General features: G+C 32.1%; 4 protein-coding genes across 4 annotated transcripts; 3 read left to right on the top strand and 1 right to left on the bottom strand.

Annotated features, from left to right (window-relative positions):
• Positions 1–904: 904 nt before the first annotated feature.
• Positions 905–2,621, top strand: Bma-msa-1 (microfilariae surface-associated protein, putative; the record flags this gene model as incomplete). The annotated part of the gene is made up of 3 exons (XM_043074308.1): positions 905–1,033; positions 1,348–1,500; positions 2,427–2,621. The coding sequence occupies 3 exons, from the start codon at positions 905–907 to the stop codon at positions 2,619–2,621; spliced, it is 477 nt and encodes a 158-aa protein (XP_042930242.1).
• Positions 2,622–4,408: 1,787 nt separating this feature from the next.
• Bm5877 (uncharacterized protein) lies at positions 4,409–7,789 on the bottom strand (the record flags this gene model as incomplete). The annotated part of the gene is made up of 9 exons (XM_043074307.1): positions 4,409–4,650; positions 4,767–4,961; positions 5,123–5,328; positions 5,460–5,638; positions 5,888–6,098; positions 6,245–6,450; positions 6,723–6,948; positions 7,265–7,501; positions 7,596–7,789. 9 exons carry the CDS (start codon positions 7,787–7,789, stop codon positions 4,409–4,411), a joined length of 1,896 nt encoding a protein of 631 aa, XP_042930241.1.
• A 1,737-nt stretch (positions 7,790–9,526) lies between these two features.
• Bma-mfn-1 (Mitochondrial carrier protein) lies at positions 9,527–11,327 on the top strand (the record flags this gene model as incomplete). The annotated part of the gene is made up of 5 exons (XM_001891794.1): positions 9,527–9,813; positions 10,067–10,175; positions 10,342–10,570; positions 10,878–11,013; positions 11,171–11,327. The coding sequence occupies 5 exons, from the start codon at positions 9,527–9,529 to the stop codon at positions 11,325–11,327; spliced, it is 918 nt and encodes a 305-aa protein (XP_001891829.1).
• A 538-nt stretch (positions 11,328–11,865) lies between these two features.
• Bm3903 (TraB family protein) lies at positions 11,866–15,034 on the top strand (the record flags this gene model as incomplete). The annotated part of the gene is made up of 10 exons (XM_001891796.2): positions 11,866–12,121; positions 12,410–12,573; positions 12,681–12,750; positions 13,027–13,115; positions 13,290–13,487; positions 13,570–13,676; positions 13,840–13,986; positions 14,075–14,262; positions 14,534–14,636; positions 14,902–15,034. 10 exons carry the CDS (start codon positions 11,866–11,868, stop codon positions 15,032–15,034), a joined length of 1,455 nt encoding a protein of 484 aa, XP_001891831.2.
• Between the last annotated feature and the right edge of the window lie 2,675 nt (positions 15,035–17,709).

Genomic DNA, 17,709 nt, shown 5'->3' with positions numbered 1-17,709 from the left:
TCTATGACATTTTATTTAGTCCCTATAGCTTAATTATTTATCAGACCAATAGTCTCGTATTGTGATGAAGTGTAATGGAAAATGATATGATTGATGTACTTCCATCCTTTTCTCTTGAATGAATATTTAGCAAATGTTTTAGGATATCACTAGACAGATAATAAATATTATTAGATCAAAATTATTAACGCTATTCTTTTTACTTTTGCAGTAGTGTTCAATTTATATTGATAAACAACTGCTCATTAATTGTGTGGTTGAAAAAATTAGTTGGCTTAAAGTTAGTATTTATGAATAATTTTTTTTTTTAAATTTGATATTAAAATTTAATTAATTTATTTACGCTGACCTCTAAAGCATTAATTTGTCATATATTTTATGAAAAACTTTAAAGAAAGATCAATGCACAAAATATTAAGCGATGAAATTTCTTATTGAAATACTTGAAATTAGTATTGAATTGTTATTAGGCTACACTTAAATATATTTATTTGCTGATTTAACTGACTAATTTATGTATTTAGCTGTTTGTTTGTTTATACTTGTATATTTACATGTATACACAGTTTGTTACTGATTGAAATGAACTTTTCATTTATTTCGTTTCTTTCCTTTTAATGCAAAAAAAAAAAAATGCGCTCATATTTCATCAAACTTTTTAAAATCACTCCTCAATTTTTAATTCACTTATAATAATTTTTATTTCCGACAAAAAAAACGAGAAAATAAAAAATAATAATAATTGCTTAATTTTATGGTTTCCTGGATGTTTCACTTTTTTTTCTTATTCATATAGTTTGGTAAAATTTTTCAAATACATATGTATGTATATATGTCATATGACTAGATGTGGATGTATTTTTTTGAATAATGTGATTTTTTTTTTTTGTTTGAGGAAAAGATTATGTTGAAATACAGTATACTGCTGGTGTTTGTTACTGTCGGTGTGTACTGTGACTTACTGTCGGAAGCTGGTGATTTTTTTTCAAAACATTTTACCGATTTTAAATCACTTTTTGCAAAGGATGAAAAAGTTAGTTTCATCTTTTCTCTTTCTTTCTTCTCTTTTCTTGCTATTGAAATAAAAATAAATTCAATTGTGAAAAAATAATAAAATAATCATTTATCCATTCATCAATGATGGCATTTTAAAAAAGTATCAAAAGTATTTTGGGGAAAAAATCAGAAAATTTAAAAATTGAGAACATTAAATATTGAAGGATTCAAAGCAAATGTGAAGGGGTTTATCATTTTTTAAATTCATTTTACAACATTTCGTGCTTAGAATCATTATTGATATGGATGTGATGGTCAGGTATGTTATGATAATGATCAAACAATTTCAAGCAATTACAACAAAGTGTGGAACAAGTGAAGAATTTATTGGCAACAGTTCAAGATAAAATAGCGCAATTAAAATCGCTAGCTAACGAAGCACAGAAGGGAACATTGAATAAAGTTGGTTATCTAATTTCTGAAATCAACGATTTCCAAAAAAATGCAAGTTTCCTCTTCTTTTTTTTTTTTTTTTTTTTTTTTTTGGGGGGGGGGGGGGAAAAAATACAATGATAGCTTTTTGAAGATTAATGGATATTTGAGAAGGAATTTCATTTAGCTGGAATTTAACAATGAAAAATTATTTTTCAAAATGTGTGTTTGCAGGAAAAAAAATCCAATTTAAATTAAAAGAGTTGAATTTTTAAGATAAATTTAGCACTTTTAATATCACTTGACATTTCTTGGATTTTTTTTTACAAAGATTCCAACATTATTCAACACACAGTTGTATTAATAACAAAAAGGAAATTTTTGCTAACTTATTGCAGAAGTACTTTCTATTTTTCCTTCAAGATAACCTAGTTTATTTCTAATAAGCAGATTATCAGGCCTATCTCTTTATTTTCTGCTTGAAAAACAAATCATAGTTGCAAAAGCTTCTTTTTCTTTCTTTTAGATTTAGTAATATTTCAAAAATCCTAGCTTATTGCTTATCTTAATCATCAAATAGCAATAAGAAATAAAAAGTTTACTTGGACTAAGTTTGATGTGAATTGGATTAAAAGTTATATCATTGAAATTCATGAATAACTTTTGAAACGTTCCTAATATTTGATACAGCATTACTTCAATTTTATTTTATTTTTCCGCAATATTACAATAAAGAAAGCAAATTCTTTAATAGTGAAATAAAGGGACGAAATACTATAATCGTTCATTATCTACTTGCGCTACAGGTTTCTATTTTCAATTTTGCTCGTTATTCAACTCTGTGAAAAAAAAAAAAGAAGCATTTATAATATCATCAACTGTTCAAGTCATTCTGCATAATGGCAATTAAATTACTGATGAAAAAAAGAAAAAAGAAAATAACAATCGTTTCTTATTATTTTTGTTTTCTGCCTTTTTTTTGAAGTCGAAAATTACAGGTGTTTGATTCTAAAATGGAATTCAACCAAAAAGAAAATAACTGGGAGAATCTTGTCAAGAAAATTTTCATTGATGAAGGTCTCAACAAGATTTTACCATTGTTGCAAAAGCTGCAAAATAGCGCATCAGCAACATTTGCAACCTATCTGCTCACTTGTATTATCCCCCTCTTAACCAATGCTTTACGAGAATAGCAGTTACAAACCAATTTTTTTTCTCTATCTGAAATTTCATCCATTAATTGTGGCATATCCATTACTCATGTATTCTTCATTAATTTTATTCAATAATCATATGCCTGATTGTTTCATATTAACCTAAATTTTATTTTTTGCACTTAATGGCAAACTCTCTCCTCTTTTTATTTTTTTTTTTTTTTTTTGTAAACATCAATACATTGAATTGTCGGATTCATAAAATTTAGATCTTTAATAATGCTCTCTCAAACTAAATGGCATTACAACTTGTTCATTCCTAACATGAACAGAACGTACAGCACGATATTTGTGGAACAGAAAGCGTTTTTTAGTGAAGTATGTCCTTAAAGAAACAAAGAATATCATAATGATAATCGACTCCTTAACGCACCATCAAAAAAAAAGAAATCTCATATGTTAAAAGTAGATAAAATAATCCATATGTCAATAATAATAATACAACAAAATTAAATGTACTCCAGGATGTTGGCGCAATAACCCTTACGCATCACTTCATCGCTGAAGCCTCTTTTATTCGAAATTGAAATCTAACCTGATCCAGAAAAGACACAAATGAAATAATGAGTCTCCGATAAAATTCCCCTTTGTAGAGGGAGAAATTTCACTTTCACAATAAAATTTACCAAAGGCATTGCTGATTCGAACTTGTCGAAAAAAAAAGTGAGGCGAAAACATAAATCTCAAAGGATTTCAAATGAAAAAAAAAAATTGACTTTAAAAGTCAAAATGTTCTTTGAGCAAAAAAACGAGCGCTAAAATGGTTATGAATGGTTCCAAATTTAACTAGAAATGGTTGCACATATTTACAACGAAATGTAAATGCCTTCCCAATTTCAATTTTAACAAAAAGGAAATGAAGCAATCCCTGCAAGATTATATATCAAACATTCACATTAGGCATGAATCTAGAACGCAAGAAAGAACGAGAAATATCTTAGTTTTGCTCTGTTATAAAAATATACATACATATCAAACTCACATGATAAAACTTAACGAAATGAACAAAAATGTACAACGAATGATTTGTAGAAGAAATTCAGCAAACAATTTCTAAGCAATTAAATTGTCAAAAAAAAGAGAAAAGAAACTGATAATCAAAATAAAGCAATCATTTGGTAATATATAAAAGATTACAGCAAGGACTATAGCAACAATCTGATGAAGCTTATATCTGACTTAAATGATTATAATTTCTATCAACTGCTAGTAATTGTGATCAGTCCAGAGAAAAAAAAAAAAAAAGCTTTCCAGTATCCTAAGATGCAGCTAACAAATGAAATGTTACAAAAAGCAAACAGCGCTTGTCGATAAATCAGCCTGTGGCTGAATTATCAACAAAATGAGATTTATTATCTTGGATGGATTTATACACTGAACCATGTGAAAAAATAAAAGTTTGCAGCAAAATAAGGAAATTGACAAGCACTTTTCAATATCGACTCCGTTATAACAAAATATTACAGATATTATGCAAGAAACAGGGCAATAGAGCGAAGAAATATGACTGCACCAACAATAACTTTAATTACAAGTTTTATAGCGAACTGAGAGCAAAAAGTAAAGATTTGTTGCAAGAATTTGATCTCTTTTGAAAATCTGCCGAAAAAATTGACCTTAACCTATGAGTGACGTTAGCAAATAACATAAAAATAAAAAATAGAGCAGTGACACTCACCCATCGAACTCATCTACCTGATGATAATTCGAATAAATTAATGATGAAAAATTGCTGATAAATTGGTCTAATACAATGCACGCGAACATTATGGCGGAACATAAGGCGGTGGTTGTCTCTGATTCGTGAATGCATTTCGAGGCCGAGGACTTGATGCAGTAGAAAGCGGAGGAGGTGGTTTGTAAAGAGGATTCTCGTGCTGAGAAATGATTAATGGTGGACGTTCTTCCTTAACTAACATCGGTGTCGATACCGTTGCTGTTTCATCTGCTTGTGGGATTTCTTCTGGAAATACTACTGGCAAACCCTTCGAAATGTATTCTGATTGAACTGAAATACAAATTAATGATGAAATAAAGTCGCGTTGCTCCGATATCGAACTTTCCTAAAAAGATGTTCCAGAAAAAGGATTAAGATATCAAGATAGAAATGTCGACAATCTAAACCTGCTTTTGCTTTTTTTCGTTTTATCAAACAGCAGATTAATGCCAGTGTAGCCAAGAAAAATTTTAAGAATGCAATAAGGGCAACTGGTAACCACAGCTGAACAGATGAAGTATCATAATTCGGAGAAACAGTAGTTGAGAATAACGAAACATTCGTTGGAAGTCGGGATGTTGGCATCTCTTCGATACAGGATCCTAAATCAACAAGAACAGCTAAAATCCCAGGATGTAAATTTCGAAAAGAAAACTTGGCGTTGAAGTAAAAATACAGAGGAATGAAGCACTGATGTTGTCTGAGCAAACGGTGCAGTCTTTATCCATTTTTTACTAGTAAAATATAGGAAATGTTAAATTACCTCTTAACTCTAATTTCACATTCCGTACATGAAATCGACTATCCATTGCTCGAACAAATTCAGCTCGGATACGATCCCGTCTCCTAGTTAGCATAATATGCTTAATTGCCTCAATTGCTTTTTTCTGACAATATTTATATGACAAAGAACTATTTGAAAACATGACACGAGATTGACGCCTTACACTATCAATAGCTTCAATTTTCCTGCAAAACATTCAAAATGTAATAGTTTACAAATATTGGAATATTTTCCCACTTTATAACATGTCATTACCAAATAAAATGTACAAAACTCAAACAAAATTGCTCTTTCCAAAAGCGCCCTAAAAACTAACTTAATAACCAAATTTTTTGGAAATCGATCCCCTAGCGAATTAGCCAACTTCTCCGCAAATGCACATAAAATGTCTGGATCTTTCGCCAATCGTTCGGAACTGTGGTCAACATCAAGAATAAATAAGTGATTGGTCGGCAGTTCGGGAACAACTGTTACTCGAAAAGGCGCGGATGTCATCTGTAAAAACCAAAAATAGCAATATAAAAGTGCTGCCGCAAAAAAATACCAGAAATTCTCCATGCAGTTTTATCATTACGATAAAGTAATTCATAGCATACTTTTTTTCATGCTATTAAGAGGCTAAAATGTTCCAAAATATATCAGGAACATCTGTCGTACACATTTTCTATCATTACGCAATCTCCATCTGGTAGTCATATGATCTACTTGCTAACTCAGTGCAATTGCAACAACCGTTTAGCTTGCCTGATTTGAAGAGTCTCGTGCTTCTAACCGAAATTCGAAATCTCCTGTATTCAGTGAGATACCATGTAAAATTTGTTTATTTTTCCTGTCTAATGTAAGCCAGTTGTTATCAGCAACAATAGGGTAAACGGACAAAGTAAGTGAACGCGTATCTCCATCTTCCACATCAATGAATGTTTCCCTCGGAATGGTATACTCGCACATCATACCTCTAAATTACACTACATACACCGCATGTAATATGGTTTAAAAAAACTAGCAAAACACATTGACTGACAATAAAAAAGTTAATTACCACCTGGGTATAATTATAACAAATGAATTATAATAAACGTCATAAAAAAACCTGAAATGTACCTTCTACAAGTAAAAGTCTGCAGTGAATGCAGTCGCACTGGTGGTCTGTCATCTTTTTTTGTAGAGCGTGATAAACGTGCTGTAGTTTTAGAAGTTGTCGCTTCAGAATATGGTTCATTTGTAACAAAGCCCGAAAGCTGAGACAAAATATTAGTTCCCGCAATATGGTTACGTTGTTTCCGTGGTAATAAAGTTCCTTTTCTGAGCTACAAAGTTTATGACTAATATAATTTGTTAAAATTCTTGATATAGTTTGCTAAAACAAATAATATGATGAAAAAATGATAATCCTATAATGATCAATAGAATCGATTCAGGTAGAATTAAAACAAATTTCAGTGAACTAAAAGGTACGAGACAAAATTTTTGACAAAATTCTTGAATTCGGGAAGATTCTTAACAGTTACAGTAACTGCCACCAAATAATGCAGATCTATTTTCTAAACTTTAAATAAATCATACAAATGTTTGCACAAACCTCCCAACCAAATAGCTTTTGCCGCGACATCGCCAAAGCATCACTTTCATCGAACGTAAGCATCTTTTCCAACACATCAATAGCATCCTCATCAATTTCTTCGCAGGAAACTTTCCACATAATTGTCACTGAATCATTTTTTGGCTTATTTTGCATACCGGACTCTACAACTTCTGAGCGTCCTACTTCTTCCTTGTACTTATTTGAATAAATGCGAAGCGAAGAGCTGAAAAATTATCAGCGTAGTTAATTATAATTCTACGTGACACAATTTCCACATCTATACTGCATGAAGCTAAGTCATACCAAGAATAATGAAATATATACGCTTTAACTTTGGTAATGTCGCAGAAACTGAATGATTAATGCCAGGAGAACTGATCGTTATAAAGCTACATTATTATTTGCAGATGTTCTACGCTAACTGCTCTTCTAAATTCTTGAACTCCTACAGAAATCTTTTAAAAACTACATTTTGTTGAAAAATAAAAAATGCTTCCCTTACTTTTTGTACTTTTTACAACAAACATACCTTTACTTACCTGTTAATATTAAAAAATTTTGAGACAATATTAACAAGATCCAACTGATCAGCTATACTCAAACTGCTAAGAGAGGTATCAAATGCAATTTCCATCCACAATATATTCCTTTCGACACCGCATGGATTTACGATTTCTTCTTTAACAGAAATTTCCATTACATCGTTAGTTTGACCGTTCGTTATCCGTAAAAATGTTTTTCCAGCATCAGTAGGTTGTGGTACACCTTCCAAAATCCTGAAAGAACAAAATACTACGCACATTTTTTTTTTTTTTTTTCATTTGTTGGATTTAGCATTAAACCTTTCAAGAAAAAAAAAAAAAAAACCACCGTTCATTTCTTTTCCAAATTAGCCATGTTGGTAGTTCTTCACCAGATGCATCCTGCACATCCAATACATTTGAATCAATTTGAAATGCATAATAAAATGGTTGACCAACTACTAATTCCACTATTTCTGGTATCTGTGCTGCCGTGCTGGTTATGCATATAAATAGTATTAACATTGATTTAAAACATTCCATCTGCAAAATCCTAAAGTAATTAAAAGTTCACATTTATTGAACATTTATTAAAATCTTGCATTAATCAGTAATTCCTATTACGTATTCGGAAATAACCTGCATGCTATCAGTCTAAAAATACCTTGCTATCACGTCGCATTAATCCAATAATTGAAAAGTAACGGCAATGATTACTTCCATGATGCAATGATTATTTACAATTATTCTTAGTGCGGTAATTCTTACTTCCCCACCAACTAAAGATTTGTATGATAGATTCCAAACAATGTCTTCACACTTTTTACAGTGGTAATAAATATACCGGATCACTATCCAGAACAATTCACTTGTGTAAAGGAAGAAAACTGACAAATCTTATTAACTATTGTAATTAAAAAAAAAAAAAAGGATATAAAGCAGTTTATGAGGCAAATTTATTATTATTATTATTAGAAAACAATACATCCGGTTAACAAAAAAGAGGGATAAAATAACTGCGGCGGTAGCTATTATTGCTCTATTAGCACCTAATAACGAGAATTCAGATTTAAACGAAATTAAATACTGGAATCATTGAAAAATATTAAAATCGCATTCAAAAGTGGTCCTCCCTCTCCATCGTATAAGAATGGCGGATAATCCCAAAGAAGACTCTTAGACCTCGGGGAATGGTTATTTCGAGTTAGCTGTTATACAAAGATCGATAAAATCTAAAAATATTTAAAACAGACATTCAAGTTATGAAATAGCGCTGAAATTTGTAAGATTTCATGATTTGCTGAAGTTCACGAAAAAGCGTATAGCTAAAGAAAATGAAAGTATTACCACGCTTTAATTGGTAGTAGTCACGGCGAGGAAAAAGTTTGTGTTATTTGAATAGACACTACAGAGTAATGATCTATTAGATACAATGAAGAAGACATGAAAGGATAGCATTCCCAGTACATCCGGGATTCTTACGACAGGTTTGGGATCGGATTGCGGATGAATTCAATTTTTGGTTTTGAAATGCTTTTGTAATAATAACCGGTTGTTTAGAATCTCTCGTGTTTGTTCTCTCGTGTTTTTCTCTAATTTCTCGTGTCTCTCGTGTTTTTCTCTAATTTCTGTTGATTTTCCTGATCATAGTTTGTTTTTCTGGTGGTTTCTTTCGTTTTTTCCAAGACAGTGGAACATAGTACCTTCAGAGAAAAGCCTAGGATGTAATGGATAGTAGTATCTTATAGTTCATAGTGAAAAGATGGAATAAAGAAAGAAATGAAGGTAAAAGAATGGATAAGTTTGGCAGCTTCGTGAAACAAGTTTTAGTAAGTGACTTCCATAAAACCAAATATTCTCTCTTATTCTTATTGCTAGTTACTTTTGACTACTACTGTACTGACAAATTATATTACTTTCCAGAAGAAGAAAATGGTTTTGTGGGAATATTTTATTTCTTTCAGTTGAGTCAGGAAATAGAAATGAGAATAGATTTTGACAAGAACCATGTCATGCTAAGTTCCATTAATTTTAAGATGATAAGAATATATGGACGGAAGTGCAAAGGCAGTTCTGATTTGGAAATCCACAACAATGTTTTGTTTCAGATACTGACGTATCAGCTAACAGATAAGTCTGACATATTACTGTGAATGTTTGGGAAATTTTTGTAATTCCGGACTCTCTAAGGCTAGTCAAATTTATCTCTCTAAAATATATCATTTTAATGCAACGATTTAATATTTCTGTATTTATTTACAGATGAGGGATTAGGGCGGGATGGCGGATAGTTTATGTAGTCCATTGGCACCATGCAGATGGCCGGTGCATCTTTTGGCTGGGTCGGTTGCCGGTCTTGCCGAACACTGTCTCATGTTCCCATTCGACTCGGTGAAAACTCGATTGCAAAGTTTGTGTCCATGCCCAGAAACAAGATGTCCAACAGCAATGCATAGTCTTTTATCAATGGTGAAACGCGAAGGTTTGCTGCGATCGTTAAAAGGAGTCAATGCTGTTGTACTTGGTACCATTCCTGCTCATGCTCTGTATTATACGGTTTATGAAAAGTTAGTATTACTGTTTTCTGAATTTAACGGTTAGGTTGATCTCTTTACCACTTATCGATGTTTAATGTATTCTATCATTTTTCTTTACTATTCACTATTCTCTTTTAACTTGTTATGGAAGATTTTTTAAATGTTAAAACCTTCTGTGATGATGTCTTCTTTTTTCTAACCCCGAGCAAAATTTTATAATCTTTCCATCGAATTTCTGAAAATTCAATCACAAATATCAACAACAGTGCATGAAATCTTGCAGTTCCAAAGCTTATTTGTTAAGTAATCCACGGGTATCTAGTTCGATGTCGTATGCGATGTCCGGAGCGCTTGCTACTGCTGTTCATGATGCTGTTATGAATCCCGCTGAGGTATTCAAGTTCCTTTTGAATTTTCTCTAACTTAGAGAAATCGTTTAACTATTATACAAGATCATTTGTTGGCTGGAAAGTTGATTCTCATTTAGGAGATTAATATCAGCTTTTGTTGCGTCATCATAACATTATGGTATTCTTGTTTGTACTGTTTTGTTTCCAGGTAGTGAAACAGCGTATGCAAATGATTTTTAGTCCATATGGTAATAGTCTGGAATGTATACGCTGTATTTATATTCGAGAGGGTCTCAGGGCTTTTTACCGTTCATATATTACGCAGCTAACATTGAATGTACCCTATCAGTGTACTCATTTTATAATATACGAATATATGCAAAGCTTGCTAAATCCACATCATAATTACAATCCTTCTTCCCATCTTGTTTCCGGAGGTATGTTTTGATGTTCTGCAATTTTAATAACAGTTGAGTTTGTTTTTATTTTTAAAATCTATAAAGTCTTCAATAAACATTTTCGTTTTTATGGAAATAGAGACGTTTTTTGCATAATTATCCTTTCTTATTTTGATATGGTGCACAATTACGATTTAATGATGTACCTTAGTCTTTTTTGTACGTTGTTTAATGGCTTTAAATGACGCTTGTGCAACAAGTTCATGTCTATCCTGGCGATAATTTACCAAATCTTTTTTCTCTCTTTTGAATTCTTTTGAATTGTAAATTCCAAAATGATTTGTAGGAATTGCCGGTGGGATAGCTGCAGCTATCACAACTCCTTTCGATTGTGTGAAGACCGTTTTAAATACACAGCAAACTCCCCGATTTAGTACCACATATCGATTGCTTACTCAAAGCGGACCTACAGCATATTACAAGTATTTTCTTTTTTTAATTCGTGCTAAAATTAATATTTGTTATATGAAATACTGAACTGAGTTTTTATTTAATCATAGCATGACTTCTTTGGATCGTTAAAACTTCCATCCATGTTTGCTTCCATTTGTATTTTTGATTATATAAACTGTTTTACAGAGGTCTGGCTGACGGAATCCGGACAATTTACTATCTTCGAGGTACGGGTGGATTTTTTCGTGGACTTCAGGCTCGAATAATATTTCAAGTTCCTTCCACAGCGCTTAGCTGGTCTGCATATGAAATGTGCAAATATATTCTTTCTACGCGAAATTGATCCCACTGTCTAATTCCTTTATGGGTATGCCAAAGTGCCTACCTCCTTAAGTTTAGCTAGTGTGACTAATTTGTTCCATTATTACCTTTGTAAGATTTCTTTTGTTCTGTTGAAATAGTCGAATGTCACAAACGGTTTATTCATGATCGGTTTAGAATCTTCCATACTTTTTATTTTTTATAATTTAAATTCATTTTCAAGCTCTGTATCAGGCAATAAAGGTACCTGTATCTTTATTCATTGACGTTTTTGTGTAAATGGTGGTAATGAAATTTATCATTGGTTACTTTTACCTTTATCTTAATGTATTAGTGAATGGTAATAAACAGCTTGAATTTGTGTTTGTAATCCGGATCAAAAGCAGTTTTTCTCATATTTATCTAGCATAGTTGCATGTGCTCGATTATTGGAAAACTAAAAGGAAGAAAGACATTTGTTGTCGGATCTTGTAAGAATTTACTGCAAATGAAGTGAAAATGTGAAACTTCCGCGACTCCATGTCTGTTTGTAGTGGTTCTTTAAGGAAAGTAGAAGAGGAATGATATCTTTCATCATTCGTGAAGCAGGAAGTTGCTTGCTTTATGATTTCACTAAATTATGTATAATTACCAGAGTGAAGATGTCTATAAATGATGCGGAGGCTGATAACATAACGTCGATACAGGATGAGGACGAACACATGTTTCCTCCTCTTCTGCTGGATGGAGACGCAATTGATCCCGACACGGAGATGAATAATGATTCTGGACTTTCGGGAACTGAATTGTTCCACACGGGATGTGACGATGTTTCAGGTACTCCCTGATATTCATTTGAAGTCGTTTAACTTCAAAGATGGGGAAAATTGGTGCTATAAGAGATAAATTAGTCGTTTATTATAGCTGAGATAGTGTTGCTATATTTGGAATAGTGTTTTAGATTGCGTTTATAGGGTTATCTTTTTATTTTGTTTTATCATTGTTATTTTTACGGGATGTAAGAGGAAAAAAATGTGGTCAGTGATTCACAAATCTATAATTATGTTAGCAATAGGAGGCACCAGCGCAAAATGGAGCGTTGTCATAATTTGTTTTTATTTCAAGGCACAGTTAGCGTAATAGAGCAGTCTGTAATGTCTGCGACGGATTCTTCATCAAATTTTGGTAGTCATGTATCAGCAAACACGGTTAATTCCGAAGATATTGGAGATGACATACGTTTAAGTGAAAAAATGAAGCAAAACGATGAGCGTATCCACGTGGAACATGTGAGGAATATTTGAGTAATATGCAAATTAATCTTGATTATCACAAATTGGATCTCGAGTCAATTTACTCTTTTAAGACTTTGTCAGTTAAATTCTCTGTTGTTTAGGGACGATGTTTTGGAGGTTTCATGTTTGATCGAAATCGTCATCCCAGTCCAGAGCTTCCGAACGAAACAGGTATTTTTTAGATCAGTAATTCTGATTAATTTCTTTGTAGAATGTTTAACCATTACAAAAAACAATATGTTTTGAAATTCTGATCACTTTTAGCACAGTATACATCCTAAAATATTGGTAATCGTTGTTATTTACTTAAAGACAATTCTGAATTATTGTAATATAATTTTTTTTTTTTTTTTTTAATACTGTGTTGGGAAGTGATGGACATTTATTTTCCTATGTAGCTAGTAAGTCAGATGCTAATAATAAAATATGCCTTGTAAAATTTTTCAGTAACTGTTCTGAACTATCCCTTTCCGCCTACAGCTATACCTATTGGAGATGACGAAAATGAATTCCGCAAATCATTAGCTGATGCAAAAGTAAGAACTCGATCATATGTTCAACGACTTTTTAATTAAAAGTATTTATTTTTTCGTCTGCAGAATTCACTTGAATACCTGGCAACTTTGAATGAGTTCCGAGAATCCCGCCTTCCTGAGGTATTGAGCTTAATAATTTCAATATATGTGACTGATATGGTCCATGTAATTTAGGTGTACTTGATTGGTACAGCGCATTTTTCGCCTGATAGTCAACAAGACGTTTTGAAAACGATTGCAAATACTCAACCAGATATGGTTATGGTCGAACTTTGTCCATCGCGTATATCAATACTTTCAATGGATGAGGATACTTTACTTGAGGAAGCCAAAAATTTGAATTTTGATAAAGTTATAAATACTGTTAAGCAGGTAAGTTGTTTATTGTGGAACAGGTGTTGAAGAAGTTATTTCTTTCGATGTTGGTGTTGCAGTAACAACATTATTTGTTTAGAGTGGCGCAGTTCAAGGAATACTCCATATATTATTATTGTCTATGTCTGCCCATATGACCAAGACGCTGGGTATGGCTCCCGGAGGGGAGTTTCGTGCAGCTCACAAGTACTGTTTTGTCTGAATTAATCTTGAATAAAATGTGTTTTGTTCATGTTGAATTCATAATTCCAAATAATCCTCCGAACACCAACAATACCATTTTAAAGTATCATTTTTAATATTTGTTCGGATTACTTTTGTTACTGTTTCCAATCTTCTAGATTTTCAGAGGTGCTATGAACGTGAAGATGTGCAAACTAATTCTGGGTGATCGTCCAATACATGTGACTGTACAAAGAGCATTGAGCTCTCTAAACTTTTTCCAAAAACTTCGACTTTTTTACCATATTGTTCTTTCACATAAAACCACTATCACGTAAGTTTATCACAGACTTTTTTTGCTTCCTCTTTTAAACGTTGTCATTTCTGCATTCTCAGGATTCATTTTTATTTCTTTTCTCTAGTCAAGAAGAAGTAGAAAGATGTAAGAAATCAGATATGCTGGAAGAACTGCTTAAGCAGATGGCTGGTGAATTTCCACTGCTTTCGAAAATCTTTGTGGAGGAACGAGATCTATATATGACCAATGCTTTGCATACTTTATTGAAAAAATCTACGTTTGATAAGAGAGTAGCATGGAGTAAAACAGATGGTAAGCTTCCTTTGTGATTTGTATAGATAATTATTGGACATCGAAAATTTGCATGTTGTAGCTATGGATATATTTCACTACTTCTGGTTCTGTTGACTTCATTAAAAAGTTATAATTCTTGCCAGCTACTGTATAACGTTGAGATGCGTGTAGAATAAATGAGAATTGATTGTTTTATTTTTATGCAAGGTGATAAATTAATTAAAAATATTCTTTGATTAGTGCTGCAAGAAATTTTGTTCTTTTTTCTGTTTGTGATACATATTTTTAGTCGCCTGGCAGCCAATATCTGTTGTAGCTGTTGTCGGCATGGGACATGTTCCCGGCATTATTTCTAACTGGAATAAAAGAATTGATGTGGGTGATCTCCTAATGTAAGTTCTGTCATCTTATCCACCATATCTAATATACAAAAGTTAGATCCGTATATTATGCCGGTTCTTTTTTTTTGTAATTCCGCAGCTTTATGATCAAACGAAGAATGGCACAGTTTAAGGGAATACCAGACCAGATTTTTCTTTTTATTATGATAATTTCTGACGCCAGAAATTTTATTCTCTATAATGGGCACGGTAGTGGTAAAACATTCAGCAGAGAATGAGAGGAAAGCTGGCCATAAATGTGAGTTTATTTTTTCAGCATACCACAACCAACACATACTGAAAAATTCATACGCTTGACCCTGAAAGCGATGATCATTGGCGTGGTGGGATATGTGTTTTATCAAGTTGGTTCAAAAGTGGTTAACAGAGTGCAGATGTTAATGAAATGATATCTTGGTAGAAAGTTCAAATCTTCCTTGTATTAGCAATAGAATCGAAACGTACATCACTTATTATACCAGTTTCTCACACTCAATGCAATAAGTAAAAGAATCGTATTTTGATCGCTATTTACATCATATGGTTTCCTTTAATGTTGTGTGCTATTTCTGATCCTAAACAAACTGACAATCTTTATTCGGAACGGGGTTTGTGTTAATCCTACTTTTTTTGCCGGATAGTTCTTCACTACCGAAACAAATTTCAAAATGAATGACTACATGTACTATTAAATTTCTTGCTGTCAGGTTCCTTTTCATAGTAGGCGCATGTTGTCCGTCTTGCAGTGAAGTGCTTTTTTTCATGTCACTTTAAAAAAAATTTTTAGCTACTTCAGTTTTCAAAACTTTTTGTCATGTGATTGACTTTACAGTTGTTATTTACCGCTCTCTTGTTTAACTCATTTTCTGGGCTTCAGGGAAACAAGAAATGAAGTACTAAAATTATCGTTTGGTTGTTTTATTTATTTTATTTTTTTGCTGGAAGTTTATTGTTGAGAATGTAATCGATTTTATGGACGACTTTACCAAATTATTTACCTTTTTTCTGTTTCGTAGTTCTTCTGATGAACTATTGCAAAATACAGAGAGTGTGATTTGAACATTATTAGCAGTATCGGAATTGTTCGGTGATCCGGGTAACTGCGTTCTGCTTATAGTGATGTAGCTTTACACATGACCTCCCTTACAGAGATTAGCTGTATCAGTTATTCATTTAATTCGCTCGATCATTGGTTTCTTGCGTTTTTATGTTTCATTCATTTGAAAATTAATGATGAGCACTTGAAAGGGAATGCTAAACTAATGTACACACAATAGCTTAGTGCCTTATATTGCGTGCTATAGCATTTCGAGATCATATCCATTTGCGCTGACAACTTCATTTTTCTCATTGCCGTTAAGTTCATTTTGCGGTTCGTATCTGCTACTATTACGCATTAATTATTTCAGTTTTGTGTTGCTGTGAATATATTATATGAGTTTAACAAGAAAAAAAGATCTTTCAATTTATCATACTTCGTAAAGTTATTTTTGATAAAAGTGATATGGCACTGGATTAGAATGTTTATGCATTCAACTATTTTGCTTTACTTTGGAATTTCACTTAAAATAATATTTGTTCTTTCAGTGAATTATGGATTAATCGGACTTCTCAGCCCATCTTTTTTCAGTTTTAGCAAATTCTTTCAGAGCGTAATATATAAGATAATGTAATTATACTTAATGATGGTGACAATTGAGAAAGTTACTGGAATACATACACAAATATATACATAAGCACATGCGAAAGGTACTTTAACCATATTGCAAGGAATAAGTTAATAGGTTTAGTGTTAATTTGGTGAAGATTGTAATTATCCGGTAGCAAAAGAAGAAATGGACATTGAAGTTTGGAATTATTAGAAGTTTTTTAACCATAAATGCACTGACAAATGTACACTGAATATATATATATATATATATACTGACAAATCTGCTGATAATATTCTGTATGAAATTTAATGACTGGAAGATATTTGAAGAGAGATACCGGTTTGCTCATATTAAATGATATGGTGGGAGGTCGTTGTTGGACTATTAATGACTCTAGATTCTTTGGTAGTTACCGTTCCGCTGATAAGAGAAGGGTAGTAGTTTTAGAGTGTTGAGAGTGTTTGGTACTGAAGCACTGGTAAATTATTGGCTATCTTCCATCGTCCTCCCTTTCTTTCCTCCTGTCGCGTCTTTGTCTCTTTTGTTTGTCATAATCAAGCATTCTTTCGCATCCCGCCTGTTTGCTAATCTTTTCATTCAACTCTTCTTAAAACGAATTTTTTAGATATATTAGCAGTTTTTGTGGTTTTATACGTAAAGGTTGAAGGTCATGGCAAAAAGTGGGGATAAATAACCGGATGTACGAAACAAGTGTTGCTTGGTGTAATTATCTTTACTGTTAATATTTTATGAGTAGGTCTTGAAATGGTTACGTTATAATTTGGACAGTTGTTGAATTTTTTAAATTTAATTAATAGCTAATTGGTTGATTGATTAGTATATTTTATCGTTCTGCCGGAATGATGCATTTCGAGGTCATTTTATATGTAAAATAGTACGGCGTTTGATCTTTGCTTTCTGGTCGGAAATATGTGAATATGATATAACATTAAAAAAATGGTTTAAAAAAAACGACCGATACGGTATGCCAGTACTGTATCGGTCGTTTTTTATCGTAGAGATTAAACAATAATTACAACAAGTAATTACCTTTTCAATGAAAGAAATGATTAGTTTGAAAATTTAGCAAGTTTTGATGTAAGAAAGAACTGTGAAAGCAAAAAGTTTTGACAGATTAATGTGTTGTTAATGAAAAAGTTTGAACGGAATTAGTCTCCTTTGTTAGAGTTTTTCATCTTAATTATTTTATCTTTCCTTCTACTTGAAAAATTTTATTTTGAAAACGTATTCTTTATGACTTGAAGTAACCATTTTTTTAGTCCCATTTTTATTGATTTTAATTATCATACATCTCAAATATTAATGGATATATGTAGTTCTCAAAAATTTTCAGGATTTCATGACACACTGTACCACATCTGCCACTATGATATAATTAGTTCGTATTATTTTATGATATGTGTGTTTTAGCA

This window comes from Brugia malayi (genome assembly GCF_000002995.4).
Source record: "Brugia malayi strain FR3 genome assembly, contig: Bm_v4_ChrX_scaffold_001, whole genome shotgun sequence".
In the NCBI taxonomy this organism is placed as follows: domain Eukaryota; kingdom Metazoa; phylum Nematoda; class Chromadorea; order Rhabditida; family Onchocercidae; genus Brugia; species Brugia malayi.
Note: the sequence above shows the minus strand (reverse complement) of the source record. Positions and strands in the feature narration are given on the sequence as shown.